This window comes from Pyrus communis, chromosome 2, assembly GCF_963583255.1.
Source record: "Pyrus communis chromosome 2, drPyrComm1.1, whole genome shotgun sequence".
NCBI lineage: Eukaryota > Viridiplantae > Streptophyta > Magnoliopsida > Rosales > Rosaceae > Pyrus > Pyrus communis.
The window spans coordinates 18,176,328-18,194,777 of record NC_084804.1 but is presented as its reverse complement, the minus strand read 5'-3'; the positions used below and the strand labels follow the sequence as shown (position 1 = coordinate 18,194,777).

General features: G+C 37.2%; 1 protein-coding gene across 2 annotated transcripts; it reads right to left on the bottom strand.

Annotated features, from left to right (window-relative positions):
• Nucleotides 1-1,401: 1,401 nt before the first annotated feature.
• Nucleotides 1,402-7,868, bottom strand: LOC137726445 (squalene monooxygenase SE2-like). 2 transcript variants are annotated; one of them, XM_068465378.1, is made up of 10 exons: nucleotides 7,533-7,868; nucleotides 6,104-6,108; nucleotides 4,131-4,194; nucleotides 3,634-3,745; nucleotides 3,339-3,513; nucleotides 2,770-2,941; nucleotides 2,440-2,658; nucleotides 2,000-2,275; nucleotides 1,606-1,884; nucleotides 1,402-1,506 (listed from the first exon to the last, which is right to left on the bottom strand). In XM_068465378.1, exons 1-10 carry the CDS (start codon nucleotides 7,860-7,862, stop codon nucleotides 1,402-1,404), a joined length of 1,737 nt encoding a protein of 578 aa, XP_068321479.1. In that variant the 5' UTR covers nucleotides 7,863-7,868. The 2 variants fall into 2 exon arrangements, with proteins under 2 accessions (XP_068321479.1, XP_068321480.1); XM_068465379.1 differs by lacking the exon at nucleotides 6,104-6,108 and having other exon boundaries at nucleotides 4,131-4,321; nucleotides 7,657-7,868.
• Between the last annotated feature and the right edge of the window lie 10,582 nt (nucleotides 7,869-18,450).

The window sequence follows — 18,450 nt, the reverse complement described above, 5'->3', positions numbered from 1 at the left end:
AAGAAAAAGCCTCCCTGAAGAAAGGGACAAAGGTAAATTCGACAAGTACGAGTTGACTGATGATGAGGACAACAAGCGGTCTTCAAAGAAGCTCACTCTTAACATCAATTGCATCTATGGAAGGCAGAAGCTATAATAAAGAAAGGGAGAGCCTGGTCCGTGGAAATGAGCATCGATGACTTTGAGGTGGACTGTCTTCAAAGATTGTTTGATCGATAAAAAAAAAAAAAAAACTCTCCAAACTAAACATGGTTTGATTCTTCAATGATACGAGGAAATATGTAGGCCACCACATCGAATTTAACCACAAATAATATCAACGTTGTAGTCTGTGCGAAGACAAGTCCATGGAGATCTCATCTCCTGATCGGCTCACCATGTGCTATCGCCAAAAATGATCCCTTATGTAAAACTTACATTGTATCGTCTTTTAATTAGAACTACACCAATGATTTGATTCTCTTCTAGGAGATTTGTGGGTAGGCATTTATGGATTCAGTCGCATCTCCTATCAAATTCACCATTCTCTTTTGAATAAGAATTTCAGTGTTTGATAATGCAGAGACTTCCATCTTGTTTATTCGTTCTTTTCTTTTTGGCAGTAGTGCGAATACCCTAAAATCCCAAAATAACACACAACTTTGAAACTTTGCATAATTGCAAGTCTAAAACTTTAAAATGGTAGTGTCTAAGGAGTCTCATTTAGCCTACTCCATAGTGTTTGGTTAGCAGCTTGGAAGGCTTTAGTTGTATTAAGCACGGTTACGATAGGCGGGCTATGGGCATGGGGACATGGCCCCTTGACCCAGAAGTCCAATGCACCATCTGGCTTCCAAAAAATTTATACAACCAAAAGGTTGTGGGTTATAACATTCAAATCCGAACTCTACGCCATTCGAAGGAATAATCACAAGAGCTTCGGAATCATCTGAGGGGCGGCTTAGAGTCCCGACCCTGGGTACGATTACTCCCTTGGTCTACTCCTGGATTATGATATTATCCTTTTATTTGGCAAAACCAATCCGCAATTAGGTCTCGGCAGAATCACCTCTATTAGTACTCGGCCAAATTTCATTTTGGGCTGGATATCTAGATATTATTTGGCTTGAAAGGTTACCAGTGAGCCGAGAATTAAATCTTAATACAAACTACCCACCTTCGGCCCAAGTCTAGTATTTCAAGCCCAAAAAAGATTATGAGCATGATGTTTGTTGACTTAACGATGCATCATCTGTTGCCATGACCTAATGGTGCATCATCATCGAATTGAAAAAAAAAGACACAAAGGTATTGAATTAAGATTTTATTTAATTTTTTCGGAAGTATTTTGTTTACACGGAATGGAATGGAAGAACATGTGCTAAAGCTAAACACATCTTTTTTCAAATTTCATCATGTTAATTAATTAATAGGAGGAGTTCTGTAGTATGATGCCACTGTCACAGGAAAGAACATTTGCCTCACTCCTTCAGAGTTGATTATGGGGAATATGATTCCTGAAGCACCCTACAAAAAACAAAAGGTGGAAAAATCAAAACAACTGAGAAGAGGATCACACCAGATACAACTGAATATCTCAACAAATGGAGATAGAGAGATACACACCAAAACCAATCTGGCTCCAATCCACATGCGTTTTGGGCAAGGGAATGGAAGTAGCAAGCGCCCAATGGCGTAGACAGCCACGGCAAAAAAGTGGAGAACCAAGCTCAATGGTTGCGGGTTTAGGCCGGAAAGAAGTGCTAGAGGTCCATTCGAGAACACGCCTCCAAGGCTCAAGTAATCGAAACATGCTTGGCGCATTTCCATCCTTGCCGGATCAGGTGATGCACAAAATACCCTGTATAGTGCACCTGCCAATGTGTTTATGGTTGAGGCCACAGGCTGCACCAAAACCAAGCATTAGAATTTTTTTAATTTACCATTAAACTCGATTTGAAATAAGAACTTTACTATTGTAAAAGTATTGAATATGTGTGTAATAACTTAGGCTGCTTACCTTGCGCAGCGTATAGAAGGATTCGAGGTATTTACAAAGGGCAGGTGCATCATTCAGATTGTGCAGAGGTCTTAGAAGATTTCTAAGAACAACAATGTCTGAAAGAGCCACAGTCATGCCTCCTCCAGTTAGAGGATGCCTCATGTTGACAGCGTCCCCCATCAGAAGGACACCAGGAGTTGGACGAGGAGCAGCAGGCATGCTCCTGTTTGGCATTGATTTTATGTTTCCTTTATCCGCGGCAGCCATAAAAGCAGCGTACAGCTCAGGGGGAACCTGCAATAAACAATTTGCAAACCCCTTGATTAGGCCAAAGAGTCAAATACGTAAAGTAAAACAGAGATGGTTTTTATCTAGAGAGGTAAATAACAAAGTGATCGGTTTATTTGTTCGAAGTAGTTTTATTCCGAAACAAACTATTTGAAGCACAATAGACATACTTGGGGTGCCACTTTTGTTTTCAAGTAGTGAGACATTTCACCACCAGAAATAGAAGGTACTTTTTGGCCGGGTACATCAACAAGGCAACGAATCTCGGTGCTGCTTATAGGATAAAACAATATCGGCGAAGGATCTGCCAATATTACATGCCCGTGATTTGCATATGGAAGCTGGCATTTCTCCAGAACCAAACCAACAAAACAAGAAGGTATATCAACCTACAAAAAGAAAAATAAAACATGATTTTATATTCTAGTATTCATGTATATTTCAATCAATTATCCTTTCTTGTTTTTGTTTATTTTACAAGATTTGCAGTTTATCTTCACCTTAGGATTGCAGAGAGAGTGCCGTAGGTTTGAATAGCATCCATCGCATACTATTGTGAGAGGCGCGTGTGCATTGAGTTCTAGATCACTACCTTTGGATTTATACTGCACCCCCTTGACAGTACCTTTTTCTTCCAGTAGAGATGTCACCGTTCCTTGTTCCAATCTTACACTGATGTCAAAATTTAAGAAATGACACACAAATGAGACTCCAGCAGAGTATGCAAATCTCCTTCATAATGAATCTCACATACCATGTATTATCTGATATCGTATAGATTCTTGTTAAATACATGGTTAAGTTTTGACAGTCTGACAACACAGCATGACAAACTTTCAAGCAAAGAGAATATATTAAAGATACATTGCAATATGTAATCAAAGGATCTATCTTTGTATAGCAAAAACATACCGAACGTCAAATTATAACAGATACTCGAAATAGATGACTGAAGCAGAGGGAAAACTTTGTGTTTTCCAGACCTCTAAAACTTTGAATTATACAACACATGGCGAGCCTACTGAAAAAAGAATACTATGAAATATATTTGAAGGGAAAGGAAGAGTACTTGGGAAGAGATGAAGCTTTTTCCCGCATCCTTTGAATGAAACGTCCATGGTGAAAGCTTCTCCCAGCCACATCAGGATGGAAGTTTTCCAAAGGATATGGCAGCTTGGTACTTTTTCCATCCTTGTAAAGAGCATATCCGAAAACCCGTTGAGCATCAATCTCATTTACACAATCTTCAACCAAACAGAAATATTAACAATTGTCATATGTAGTTGTCTAACTCAAAGTGGAAATAAATGAGGACAGTTATGGACCATTCACACAAGTCCTCAGGTTTATACTTCTTTGCTTACCCTCAAGGCCTAACTCAACTAATCTGAGATATCCCCCTGGTTGCAGCAGCTCGCCGACGATTCTATCTGGCTCACTCAAGTCCCTTTCAATCACATGCACTCGGCGCCCATCCTGCGGTATGCAGACATTGTAAACAAAACATAGCAATAGGAAGAAGACAAGACATGATAACTTAGATTTGTGCAAATTGTAAATATTATGATCCTGATGTTACTATATACATTCTAACAAAAATATATGAAAAGATTTTCCTAATGATCCAAAACGCAGATGATCTTGGAGACCCCAAACAGATCTCAAGGCGTTATCTTTAAGTTTTCTTCCCACCGAAGCAGAAATATAATCTCAGATAAAAGGAAACAATTACATATTTTAATGAACAGATAAATAAAGAGTGATAAACCATTAAATTTCGAAAACCTTAAACCTCGTCAAGTTATATATCGCACAAATAGAGAAAGAGGCATAGAATCCTTAGAGAGTGAGAGAATGTCACCTTCCCAAGAGTGTAAGCGAGCGCCGAACCAACAACCCCAGCACCAACAACGATAATGTCTGCACTTTCAACCATCTTTGCATCGTCGCACGTTCCATTTTCACAGCTCTTCAAACAATTCCCATTTTGATGAGCTCTGGCCTTCTTCTGTCGTCTTAGACTGCACAAGAAAACAAAACCGAGCAGCGAGGCTATAACAGCACACACTATATTCAGGTAAACCATCTTCAAAGATCGTGAATTCGGTTAGAGAAGATTATGGTGGAGCTCTCTGAATTTTAGTTCTTTTCAAGTGTTTGAGTTCGTTCTGACTTAAGTTGGCGCCTATATATAGTGAGCCAACTTTTTTTAAAAACTATTTTTTGGTTTTGGGATAGAAACGTGGACAAGTTATGCGCCTACCACGGCAAATTATTTACCAGGCCAAATTGGAAGACCTGAAAGCAAGTCATTGTGTACAAGACTGCGTAATTTAGTAAATTTCCCACCCCCCGGCCCCCCGGGGAAGATTTAGTGGAATCATTTGCAACTAAAATATAGGTACTGTTTTGGCAAATGGGAGTTAAGGCCAGTCGGCTAAGAGAATATACCATTCCTCTTACATATGAGTTTGAGTTTCATTTTTCGTAAATTAGAATATAGTTTTGAATGGAAATAACAATGTAATCGAAACTAAAAAGATGTTTGGAGGTTCTTGAACAATAATGTAATTTACTTCACAAATATAATTTTTATTTCGCAACTGTTATGATATTTATATGTTACAAGACAACAAAGTTACGCGCTACAGTGATGCTAGCCACAACTCAATCTCTAACTCATTACAAATGTATATCATTAACATATTCACGCGAGGCTGATTATAACCCTTTTCTCTTACATTTTGGAATTATTAGTGATCCTATAACAGAACCAGAAAATTTAAATGGTCAACGAGTAAGTGAATTGGAATGGCTGTCCAAGTAAGACTTGATTTAGTCAGAGAGGGGTTGGTAAGCGTGGAAGTGGATCATATATTATTATACATAGTACAAAATATTAATATTCTGCCATGCAAATGTCAAAAAAAACAAAATTTTTCTCTAGGTTTTAAAAACCATGGGTGCCAAACAGGGGGTGACAACTGGAAATGTAAAACTAAAGCATAAAAAGACGAGAGATGAAAAAAAACAAACTTCCCTAATCCTCCTGTAAACTAAGTATAGCATATAATCATGACTGTTAGAATAATTCTCTGTCAAAAATATGGGATTATGGATCAAGCCAGTATGAAATTTGTTTATTTTATTTGAATATAATTGCAATTGGACAATGATACGATGAGGGCGCGTAAGTGATACAATAATGACTGATTCATAACTATTGATGCATGCAAGACTCGCCTGCATCTACGGTCAAGAATCACCCACGTTAGTAACTGACCTAGCAGTCCTTGCAATTATATAATACAAAGTGAGTATACTGCATGAGCTGAAGAGAGCATGTAGCAATAGTTACATGGAAGAATCCAGGATTTGAAATTGTTACATGGAAGAATCTGTAATTATACAAACGAGCTTATCTTAAAAGGTTGAGAAAGTGTGCTACGAGCCTACGACATTCTTTATTTTCGGTTTTCTGAGTATCTTGTTTATACCGGAAGAAATCTGCGTGCAGGGAAGAACATTTGTCTTACTCCTTCAGTGTTGATTATGGGGAGAATGATTCTTAAAGCTTCCTGCAAAATTATAATAATAAATAGCTTTCCCAAAAAAAAAAAAAATTATAATAATAAATACATATAAGGCTGTTCATCTATCTATACATATATAAAGCCAGAAGACAATAAAATGGGAAACATTCAAAATTCCCAAACTACCCTTCCTTAACTATGATTTCAAAATCAATTTAATTTAAAAAAAAAATCCAAACAAACAAATTTTCGTTAAAGCGAATTTAAATTACATTATTACTAGTATATTATGAGGCTTAACCCACTCTTCCACCCCTAGTGTAGATCGTATCGTTTGTTAAAAGAAAAAAAAAATCTCATGTGGTGGAGAGTTTTTTTCCCTCTTTATTTCTTTAATTTTTAAAACAGAAATAAAAAAATAAAAAGCACAAGTAAAAGAAAAATATAAAAGAAGCATGTGGCAAGATGCTAGTTTATTTAAAAATTTTGAAATGAAATGGCGGTTAATTGTGAAAACTAGTCACAAGATATTACTAATTTACAACCCAATTTTTTTTTACTCTCTCTGCGTAAGATCATAATGTTGTTTTTTATTTAATTTTTCTTGTTGTCAAAGTAATGTTGTTTTGATTCGGTTGGAATCATAGAATTGTGGGACTCGTTAATTAGGACTCGAATGATCATCATGTGTGTTGCGAAAAAAATTTGGAACAAGAGTCGGGTTTTGCAGCATCTTACTTTCTTAGATGGTTTAGACAAGTGAAACAAGATTTATAGACGCTTCGGTTAGGAGATGTAATTATGAGACAAAGTTAGAGCTAAAGGGATATAGGAAGACCTGGGAAGACTTGAAAAGAGATTCTAAGAAAACACTTAGACTACTTGGATTCAAGGTCGTCTCTAACATTTTAGGGGTCCTATGCGAATTCAATGAAAAAGCCTTCCTTAATTAAAAAAAAAAAAAAGGACAATATATTCATACAGGACTCAACAATCGATATTTAAACTTAATTGGAATCAACATCTCACTCTTACTAAATGAATAATCTTTAATTGCCATAAAAGCATGATTTAGGCTTCGTCCATAAAATATAGAGCATGAAATCATGATTTTGTGTATTTTTGGAAAAAAGTAATATACAAGTTAGTTTTTTATTGCTAAAGAAAAATGGAACAAATTAAGCAATACACAAGCTGTAGAGAAAGACAATATTCCAAACTCCAGAGTATTGCTTCTCAGTTAGTGCAGACTCCACACTAGCCCAAGACTTACAACCAACAGTAAAGAGAAAGAATGGAACTCAACGAAGATGAATCAACTTTCACTAACAAGGAAATAAGCTTACAAGTTACAACACTTTCACCAAGAGCATGAACAATACAACCAAAAGGAAAGATGAAAAACTAAACTCAAAAGGATAAGCAGCAATTGAAAGCTATTGTCTGGAAAGAAAACCAAAACATATAGGAGTGCCTCTGCACCATGAAAACATGTGGGTTCCCAAGAAAGCCACAATTAAGGAATTAATATAAGTTGTTGGGTATGTGGGAAGTCATTCTAGGAAAACCACTTTAATTTTAACACAAGCTTCTATATTGCTAGAGAAAAGTGGAAAATTAATTTAATATATATAGCTAGAAAATTAATATAATATATATAGCTAGAAAATTTATACTCATATGTAATACATGGGAGGGTAAAATATTTTTGGGCTCCTCTGTGCCATTGCACCTATGTCTTTCTGCAGACACATTCCATTTTCAGAGCTCCTCCAACCATTCACATTCCGATCCTTTACTGAAGCTCTGTCCTTTTTCTTCCGTCTGAAACTGTACGAGGAAACAAACCCCAACAGAAAAGCCACGACAGCAACCAACATAAGCTGGAAAACCATGATTTTAGAGTTTCTGCCATGATTAAACTTTGGCGCCATTATATAGAGTGAGCCAACGGTCAAAAAACTGCTATTTTTGCTCTGGAGCAAAGGCGTATACATCCCCCCCACAATCAGTTGGACATGAGCATTGCGTGATGGGTAGATGGCAGAAGAAAGACGCATATTTAGCTTACATTTGTTACACACTCATATCTTGTCTACTCCAAGTTTCGTGCCCTTTAACATGCAAACTGCCCGGAATTATGCAAGGGTTGTTTTATTGACACCCTACAAATTGTTGACTACACCCCATTTAAAATTTTTAACGTAAATGACCTATCTGCTATAATATAAAACGACTATGTAGGCTGTAGATGTGTTTTTTTTTTTTTATAAAACTTTGATTTCTAAACACACCCCTTGAATTAAATGTGAGACAATCTAATATTTTCTTCTATTGTATTGCGGGAAAAAATAATACAGTGAAAGCACTAAACAAGATGATGTTTCTCGAATGGTTCGGATGACATTTTCCCATTTCTTGCTCGAAACCACCAAGAAATATTTGGTGGCACTAGAGTAACTAATTGCTGAATTCACTTTTAATGATTAGATATTGAGTTTTATTACCATGTTCTTATAGTGCAAACTAGCGAACGATGATCAGTTAGACATTTCCATCCATCCGTTGATCAGAAATAGATGATCATCTCTTGACCTAAAGCCCCCAATTTGATTAAACCTAAAACCTCAAATTGTCTTTTCATACGAACGATCTGAAACCCACCCAAATTGAAAGAATGTGCAGAAAAGATAAACTTGTGAAGACAAGAATGATGAGTTTGTGAAACTCTTTGACAATCTTGAACGAGGCTTTTTTTAAGCGATGAAGAGAGCTTTCAAGTTTACACTAGAGATGTCATTAAAACAAAACCTAATGCAAACCTAACTACAAAATCCAAAACTTTTTAAAAGTAACAAATGAAAAGAAGAGTTATAAATATTGAAGGGTAATGCTATCGAGATCAAAATTTTTAAACTAAATGATGTGTCACTAATAATAAACAAGTGCATTAATCAATACTTATCCATGTGTGTTTATTAAGAAGTCACACTCCGAATTTTCAATTGTTGCAGTTTATGTCGACGACATGAATCTTATTGGGACTTCGGAAGAGCTTGAGAAAATTGCCGCTCAGTTGAAATCAGAATTCGAGATGAAAGATCTTGAGAAAACTCAGATTGAGCACTCTTCGGATGAAATCCTATCACATCAAACAAACTACACCCAGAAGGGGTTGCGACGTTTTAATGAGGATAAAGCGAAGCCTTTGAGTACTCTTATGGTCGTTCGTACTCTAGATGCTAAACGAGATCCTTTACGTCCTAAGAAGGATGAGGAAGAGATTTTGGAGCCCGAAGTTCCATACTTAAGTGCAATTGGTGCTTTATTGTACTTGACTCAATGCACTAGACTCGACACCTTCTTCGCTGTGAATCTTTTGGCAAGATATAGTAATGTGCGTACATGCAGACACTGAAATGGTTTTAAAGACATCTTCTGCTACCTCAAGGGTACGACAGATTTGGGTTTGTTCTTTCCTTATGAATCCTCGAGAGAAGTCGCCGCCCTCCTCGGTCATCGGGTTGATTCTTGCCTTATTGGTTATGCTGACACATGTTATTTATTTGACATGCACAAGACACGTTCTCAAATAGGTTACGTCTTTACCATAGGAAAAACTGCAACTTCTTGTAGGTTTACCAAACAATCATTAGTTGTGACTTCTTCAAACCATGTTGAAATTCTCGCCTTGCATGAAGCTACGCATGAATGCTTTTAGCTGAGAGCAATTATAGAACATATTTGAAGTACTAGTGGTCTTTCTACCGTCGTTGACGTCCCTACAACAAATTTTGACAACAACACTGCTTGTATCAACCAACTGAAGAAATGATACATCTGTTGGATAGTGGCCAAATTAGGCTAGGAAACAAAACAAAATTGATGAGGGAACATCATGATGAGGATTATGTTTCCTTGTTTTGTGGCTTAATTTGCTCCTTGTTTTGTGGTTTTTTCAAAGCCCTAATTATTTGGCTAGGATGAAGAAAAGCATAAAAAGAGATGGTGAGAGCATTTGGCAAAAAAAGGGGGCACGGGTGAGAAAAAATCTAGAGAGCTAGAGTGAAAAATCTCTTGTGAAAGAACTCTTGGGGTAGAGTGAGGCTCTTGGGAAAATTCTGTGAGTGGGTGTACAAGGGATATGGGATTGGGTTATGTCAATTTAACTCATGTGTAACTTGTACTGTTTTTCTCATAGTGAAGAGCAATATCTCTCCGAGGACGTAGGCAGGTTTTTGCCGAACCTCGTAAATTTCTTGGTGTCTTTATTTCTTGTATTTTAAACTATTCAACTGTGGGTTTGTATGTTGGTGAAGATAATCAGCCAATGCACAACAATTGGTATCAGAGCTTTGTTGGAAGCTTTGGTTCATTGAAGGTTCAGATTTATTATTCACCATGATGACTACAAACATGTCGTTTTCAGTTGAAAAGTTTAATGGGAAGGGCAGTTTTACTCTCTGGCAGATGAGAGTACAAGATGTCTTGACTCAACAAGGCTTGGTTAGAGCTTTGAAGGGAAAAGATGGGAAGCCTAAAGAGATGACAGATGACCAGTGGGAGGAGCTGGAGTCGCGTTGTGTTAGCACGACTCGACACTGCATAGCTGATAACATTATCAACAATGTTATGGATGAAGATTCTGCGCCTGCACTGTGGGAGAAGTTGGAAAAACTCTATATTGCTAAGAGTTTGACCAACAAGTTACATCTGAAGAGGAAGCTGTACAAGCTGAAGATGGATGAAGGCGGGAATCTCATGGACCACATGAATGTGTTCAATGGATACTTGGATCAATTGAGGAAAGTTGATGTTAAGGTTGAGGAAGAAGATAAAGCCCTCTTACTTCTTACCTCACTTCCAGATTCGTATGAGAATCTTGTGACAACCTTATTGCATGGAAAAGATACAGTAAGTTTGGAGCAGGTGCAGGCTTCTTTGGTGTCTTATGATACACAAAAGTGGAAGACCATTGTTGATGGTGGGCACGAGACTGCTTTAGCTGTTCAAGGTTGGAATCATAGAAGAAAATTGGGAGGAGGATTTGAGAGAGACAGCAGGTTCAAATCAAGCTCCAAAGGCAAGGGACCACAATGCTATGACTGCAAAGAATTCGGGCATAAAAAGATAAATTGTCCTTTGAGAAAAAGAAAGGATGATCTTGGTCCAGGTAGCAGCAATTTTGTGGCGGAAGACTTCGAGTATGCCCTCTAGGTACTCGAAGCAACACATCTCCTGGTGATGTATAGTCTCAAGTGTTGCAGGGGTTTTGCAGCAGGTGGAGCTATGGGATTCACAGGTGATGAGATGGTCCCGAAGAATGAGAAATGTGAGGAATGTTTGTCTGGCTCGACGGGTGTTACTGGAAATGGGTGCACTGACAAGTTTCCAAGTTGCAGACAATGAAGAGGAGGAAAACCTGCTGGAGGAGACGAGGATGTGTCGAGATCCTGTCTGAAGCTAAATGTTTTTTTTTTTGCTTGCAACAGCTGCACATGCATTGGCAGTGACTGAATCGGAACAGGACCAACGAGGTTGATTCAGAGTGTGCATGCTGGTACGTAAGGCCAATGGACTTTGGTACAATTTGGCCAAGGTGGAGATTGTTGGATAGTGGCCAAATTAGGCTAGGAAACAAAACAAAATTGATGAGAGAACATCATGATGAGGATTATGTTTCCTTGTTTTGTGGCTTATTTTGTGGCTTAATTTGCTCCTTGTTTTGTGGCTTTTTCAAAGCCATAATTATTTGGCTAGGATGAAGAAAAGCATAAAAAGAGATGGTGAGAGCATTTGGCAAAAAAAGGGGGCATGGGTGAGAAAAAATCTAGAGAGTTAGAGTGAAAAATCTCTTGTGAAAGAACTCTTAGGGTAGAGTGAGGCTCTTGGGAAAATTCTGTGAGTGGGTGTACAAGGGATATGGGATTGGGTTATGTCAATTTAACTCATGTGTAACTTGTACTGTTTTTCTCATAGTGAAGAGCAATATCTCTCCAAGGACGTAGGCAGGTTTTTGCCGAACCTCGTAAATTTCTCGGTGTCTTTATTTCTTGTATTTTAAACTATTCAACTGTGGGTTTGTATGTTGGTGAAGATAATCAGCCAAGGCACAACAACATCAAGGGAGACAACACCAAGCCGACAAATTTATTTTATTCTCATCAGCAACAACAATATTAGAACATTGAAGTCAAGCAAATCCATTCCCAAGACAACCTGGCCAATCTCTTTACGAAGTCATTGCCCAAGTTTACTTTTCAAAAGCTTGTTCAAGGAATCGGTATGTGCAAATTTTCTGACCTGAATAACTTGTAGTTATCTTATTTTGGAGGTTTTGTCAAACTCAGGGAAAGTATCCAAAAGTATACTTACTTGATTTTAATGTACTATTTTTTCTACGATTAGGAGCATTTTTCCTATTGGGTTTTGCTACCTACTGAGGTTTTGATGAGGCAACCATCCTCAGATGGTCATAACCTTATGAGGTATACTACTTTCGTCTCGTATGACATTTGTTTTTGATATTATGCATACTTCTCACGTTTCTCCTTAGCCTATGGGGTTTTCACCTATTTTTACCATAGTAAGATTTTGTGAGTTTTACTACAATGCATACTACTCACAATGCATGCTTTCGTTAGTTTGAGACTCGCATTCACCCGTTGTGGCGACAACGTTACCAACTGATATACTTCATCCGCTAAAGACCTAATGCAATGTTTTGTTTGAGTATTTACACACTCAAGGGAAATGTTGCAATCCTATTAGATTATGAATGTGATTCTGTAAATCCTATCATATCTTGGGGTACCCTTGTATAATTCTACCATATCTTTTTAGATTATATATTATCCTATTAGGGTTGTAATCCTGTTGGAGTAAGGAATTTACCTTCCCTACTACTATAAACAAAGGTACAATGGGGTGAGATAAAACATACCTCAGAATCTCGCTCTCTTTGTCCTTTATACTGTTCTAACATGCTATATATTTTTATTTTTCTAGTTCATTGACCCACCCTAAATTTCAATACGCAAGCCAATAATCAATTCAAATTCAACATCCTCATTTAGTTATTAGATAACAGAAGCACTACATGTGTAAATAAATTAGTATAAAAACAAACATGTACGTGATCAGTCTTGTTTGGTTTAGTGTCTTTTACAAAACTCAAAATTGTAACCAAATCAATTTGTTACGGTTTGGGTTTGGTTGCAGGCTGGTTGGCTTTGTTTACGGTCAAAATTACACCTAATCGATCATTGCACAGTTGTATTGACACCCACCCTTATCGACATACTAGTAACTAAATCGTTCAATTATGAATTATATTTAATACTTATATAGTAATTCATTATTGGTGTTTTTTTTTTTTTTTTTTTTTAATAATAAAAACAATATTCTACACTAATCTAGCATTTCTACACCGTCAAATTGCCCCACTGGGTGATTGAATCCCTCAATCTCTCCAAAATCTGCTCCAGCCCATGCCATCATTACGGCAATCCAGTGGGCCTATCTCCCACAGACCGAGCAATCGGGCGAGAATGTAATGTTCGTAAATTTTTGCCTTAGGCGTGTGGAGTTCACACGTGATTTTAGGCGTTTGAGCTGACAACATGCAGGCCTGAGCCCATGTGGCACAACTTGGGTTGTTGGTTTGCAAAAAAATGTAATCCAACTGTCTATATTATTCATTTAGAAGAGTTTTTAAAAGAGAATACAGAAAAAATGAAAAAAAAAAGCTAAGAGAATTTGAAATTAAACATAATATTATTAAAAAAAAAAAACTTAATGCCAATTGCCCTATAATTCATTTACAGGCTGGAAATGCCCTCGGGCAATTGCTATTCACTAACGCAATAATTGTTAATTGCCCAATAACCCCGAAAATTATCGCCATTTAGTCAATTTAGATGCAAGAGGATTTTAATAGATTTTTTTAAGTGATAGATTTTCAAAGGATTTTAATAGACTTTACAATTCTCTATAGATTCTAACAGATTTATATAGATTTCAATGAATTTATATGAAATCTTTCTTGGATTTCTTAGGATTTTGAAAAAAAATGATGACCACACACAGAGCTGAGGGATCATTTTTAATGAAATCCTGGGCTGAGATTAACCTCCCTCATCACCTACTTGAGCACCAAATAACACCAAAAGACACACATAGAAGCACTTGCCTCTCGTGAAGAAGGAAAGCACGACACTGGAAGCCAAAAACCAAAAGATCAATCGACCCCAATAGCCAATGCAAGAAGAATCGGGGACCCGTGCATGTTCAGTTATGGGTCTCTTCTCCCTTGATAAATTTGGGCCAAATAGAATATGGGTTGAAAGATATTTTTTTTCCTTTTCAGATTTTGTTGGTGCGAATGAAAAGCCAGGTCGAATGTGCGTAGTCGGTCATCGTTCCTTCTTTTCAAAGTTGAGATGGTCATCGAGGATCGACAGCGACATCATCGGGAAAGAAGAGTGTGAATCCCCATCACATACTCTCAGATATCATCATACGATTTGATTTTGTGTCTCTATATTGTTATGTGTACTCTATAATTCTACTTTTCCTTTTCACTATCCCAAATAATAAAAAATAAAGAAAATAAAAATGTGATTGTGATCAACTCAATTCAATCGGACGCAGAACAAAAGAAGAAAGGTTGCAACTCACAAGTACAGACGCATACGCAAAGAAATGACATTAGGATTTTTTTTTTCTTTCAAGTTATGAAAAGGGAAAAACCTGAAATGAAAAGGGAAAACTCCAGAAATTCAAACCTGCAATTCTTCATAATCCAATATCCATGATGGATGACGACGAAGAAGATGAAGTCGAAGAGAAGATACGTCCCAAAGATGAGGAAGGTATAGACGAAGAAAAAGAGGTTGGCATTTGGCAGGTTCTCTTCTGTTTGAGCTTATGGGGCGTGAAAGAAATCAGAGAGGGAGGGTTGGAATATTGATGGCATTTGGTACACTCACCTTGAGATCCATCTAAATCCCCAATCATCTTAGCAGACACTAGCGAAAAATCCCTAGTCACTTCGTCGCTTCAAAGTCTTTTGGCAAACTCTAAAACATGACTTATAAAAAAAAATGTTTTAAATGAGAGATTTTTTTTTTCCTTTTTCTTTTCTCACCTCTCAATATATACTATTAGATTGCGTTTAAAATCCTAGCAAATTCTTGGTACTCTCGCTACACCTAAGCTGGACTATCTCGAACTAGGCTAGCTTGAGGGACTAAACTGGATTAGTTTGACATGAATCAAGTAGTAATAAAATAAGAGTGCATTTTTGCTCACCATCATTTAGTACGGTGTATGCTCACAACCCTGTTTATCATCGTTAAATATGTTTGAATTTTGAGATTTGTACTTATCCACTACACGAATTTTGAAATTTAAACTCATCTAACGGTGAATGCTCCCAATAGAATAATGAAATGTTTAGTACATTATCAGACTACATTACGGATTAAATTATTTTTTATTCAAATATTTTTTGTCATTTTTAATTCATTTTATAATGTTTTATTATTAACTTCATTTTTTTTATTTGACTCATTCACTTTCCCATGTCTCTTTACCTTCCTTTCTCTTCTTTTTATTTTCTCTTTCTTCTTCGTGCACTGTCACTGTACCTCAACCCAGAAGCAAAGATTGAACCAAGAAAATATCCAAACTTTTTTTTTCTTTTTTTTTTTTTCAATTTGTAGAGGCTTAGTTGAATGGTGCAGAGGTTTTGTCGGATCGCCGATTGTGCAGAGGCTTCGTCGGATAGCCGATTGTGCAAAAGCTTCATTGGATCGCCAGTTGCGCAAAGGCTTTGTTGCCCACTTTCATATCATAACTCTCTCTATCTGTTTCTTGCGCCTAATTTGATTTTCTTGGAAAATCTTGGAATCTAGGAAAAAGGGAGAATTTTTCTATTGAGAGTGCTGTTGTTTCTTTTCTCTTGCAAATCGCCATAACATGTTGTTGACGGTGGGTGGGGATGATAGGACCAGACATGATCAAAAGGGAAATTGCAGGAAAGTAAATGCAGAAAATGGAAAAGAAATCAAAGTAAATTTATATCTTCATTCATGCCATATTCAGATGAACATAATTGTTTAAATACATAAAAGGATAGCTAGAATTTGGTGGTTTTAATGGGCTTAACATTAATATGGGGCCTAATAACTACCAGTAAACTATAGGGTGCGTTTGTTGCACGGAACTGTCTCGGACTGGACTAGCTTCTTGAAAAATCTTGGAATCTAGGAAAAAGGGAGAATTTTTCTATTGGGATTGCTGTTGTTTCTTTTCTCTTGCAAATCGCCATAACATGTTGTTGTTGACGGTGGGTGGGGATGATAGGACCAGACATGATAAAAAGGGAAATTGCAGGAAAGTAAATGCAGAAAATGGAAAAGAAATCAAAGTAAATTTATATCTTCATTCATGCCATATTCAGATGAACATAATTGTTTAAATACATAAAAGGATAGCTAGAATTTGGTGGTTTTAATGGGCTTAACATTAATATGGAGCCTAATAACTACTAGTAACCTATAGGGTGCGTTTGTTGCACGGGACTGTCTCGGACTGGACTAGCTGTATGGACTAAGCTGGACTGGTTTAGACTAGACTAAGCTGGACTAGCTTAGTGAAGCGTTTGGTGCAGTGTCGGATTAAAAAGCATGATTATGAAAACCCATCCACAACAAAGCAACCCATCACAATTTTTCCCAAAAGAAATTAAATTCACACAAAAATAATCAATGTGGATTTTGCGAATAAGGATAGAAAATGTACCAACAAGAACAAATAATGCTAAAGTTGTATACCAAATCAAGCAAAAATATACACATATATACAAACTCAGCCAAATATGTATATGTGTGTGTGTGTGTATGCAAACCCAGTATACCGAACGATGCAATTGATCATTTCATCTTAAATTAGAAAGAACCCACCATTTTAAACACCATCACACCAAACAAAACATTTTCAAAAATCTGAAATTTCATATTATATTTACCAAAAAATAAGTAAATCTGAGAAAAATTAGGGAGGAGATCTGATGCATACAATTGTTGCGTCTCTTGAAGATGCGTCTTTTTATCAATTTTTGTTGCCTAGATGGCCTTGGCGGCCAACATCATTTGAACGTCAGACTCATTCTGAGACAGCTGAGTCGGTGATGCGGCGGCGGTAGCCATCGTTGAGACTTCGACAAAGAAAGCGGGAGATAACCTTCATAAACGAGTGGGTGGCACCGACAGCAAATTCAGCCTTGGATTGAGCAGACCCATCTGTGGGTGGTAATCGAATTTTGGAATTCAGGTGGTGGGTAGGGCTGTCAGTGCAAATATAAAGCAAGGAAGAGAGAGGAAGATCCATCCGGGGAAGGATTGTGAGGATTTGACGACAAGGTTGTGGAGCAGGAAGAGGACACGATGCGAACAGATGAAGCAGACGACGCGAAGAGCGAAGGTCTTAGCAGTCTGCTTCATTTTGGGGGTTCTCGCTAAGACCCTTTAGCGAGCTCTCTAGTCGAGATAAGTCCCCTTTAGTCCCACTTAACTTAGTCCCAACACCTATCAAACGTGGGACTGTAGTCCAGTCCTGTCCTGTCCCATTTAATGAGGCCAAACAAACGCACCCATAGTGCTCAAAGGATCCTAACAGGGGATGGGTTTCCGATATGGGCATGGTTGGGAGTGTTGCAGACACACTGCGCAGGCGTGCAAACGAGCAGGTTTGGAGATGGGATTAACAATCTTATACATTTTGATGGTCGCGCTTCCGAACGCATACCAATAACTCTAATTAAGCTAGTTCAGTTCAGTGAAACTTAGTGAGTGCAAACAAATGCACTCTTAATTGATTACCTTTGAATTTAGATGTATTCTTTTAATCATCTTAAATTTTAATTTGACTACACATTGATTTCAAAGTCTTTTAAAATTCTCTTTTTAAATCCTAATTGATTACACTCTTATTTTAAAATCCCCCTAAGTGATATTCTACACTAATCTGCACTAGTTAATGTTCAATTATTGATTTTTTTTTTGTAGTAGAAGCAATATTCTACTAATCTACACTAAGTGAAGGGGTTTGAACCCGAGATGCAATTGGTTGACTACGAATGCCTTAAGTATTAGAACAATCTACCACATATAATTCATTATTGACTCTTTGTTTTTGTTTTTGTTTTTATTTTTTTTATTTTTATTTTTATTTTTTTTAGTACATCGGTATTTTTACACTAGGGGAATGGGGAGTTCGACTAAACCATACAATGAGCAACCTAATTTGGTATTGAATTTACCATCCTTACATGAAGAGAGTTGAAGTTGCACTCCAAAACCCATTGAAAATAGAAGAGTGACCCAACTTCTCATAGTACAAGATTTAACTTTCCAATGTTAGACAACACCTCACAACATTTTTCCCCTTCTAAATCACAACCTCAAAAAAACTTACATCACATGCATTCTGTCATGTCCTTTAAAATAAAAAAGAAAAAAAAACTATTATTAAGTATTTGGGGTGGGGTGGGGTGGGGTGAGGGGGGGGGGGGCGGAATTCGGCACTATTACATTAATTGAGGAAATGGGGGGTTTTGAATTGGGACACATGGGTACAGTGGTT

What these genes read in the sequence shown, in the direction of transcription:
- LOC137726445 (XM_068465378.1), bottom strand. Translation starts at nt 7,862, where the DNA reads ATGCGTCTTTCTTCTGCCATCTACCCATCACGCAATGCTCATGTCCAA. An exon ending in AGTTGAGTTAGGCCTTGAGG is followed by an intron (nt 3,514 to 3,633) that starts GTAAGCAAAGAA and finishes GTTTGGTTGAAG; the next exon opens with ATTGTGTAAATGAGATTGAT. An exon ending in CCTTCTATACGCTGCGCAAG is followed by an intron (nt 1,885 to 1,999) that starts GTAAGCAGCCTA and finishes GTTTTGGTGCAG; the next exon opens with CCTGTGGCCTCAACCATAAA.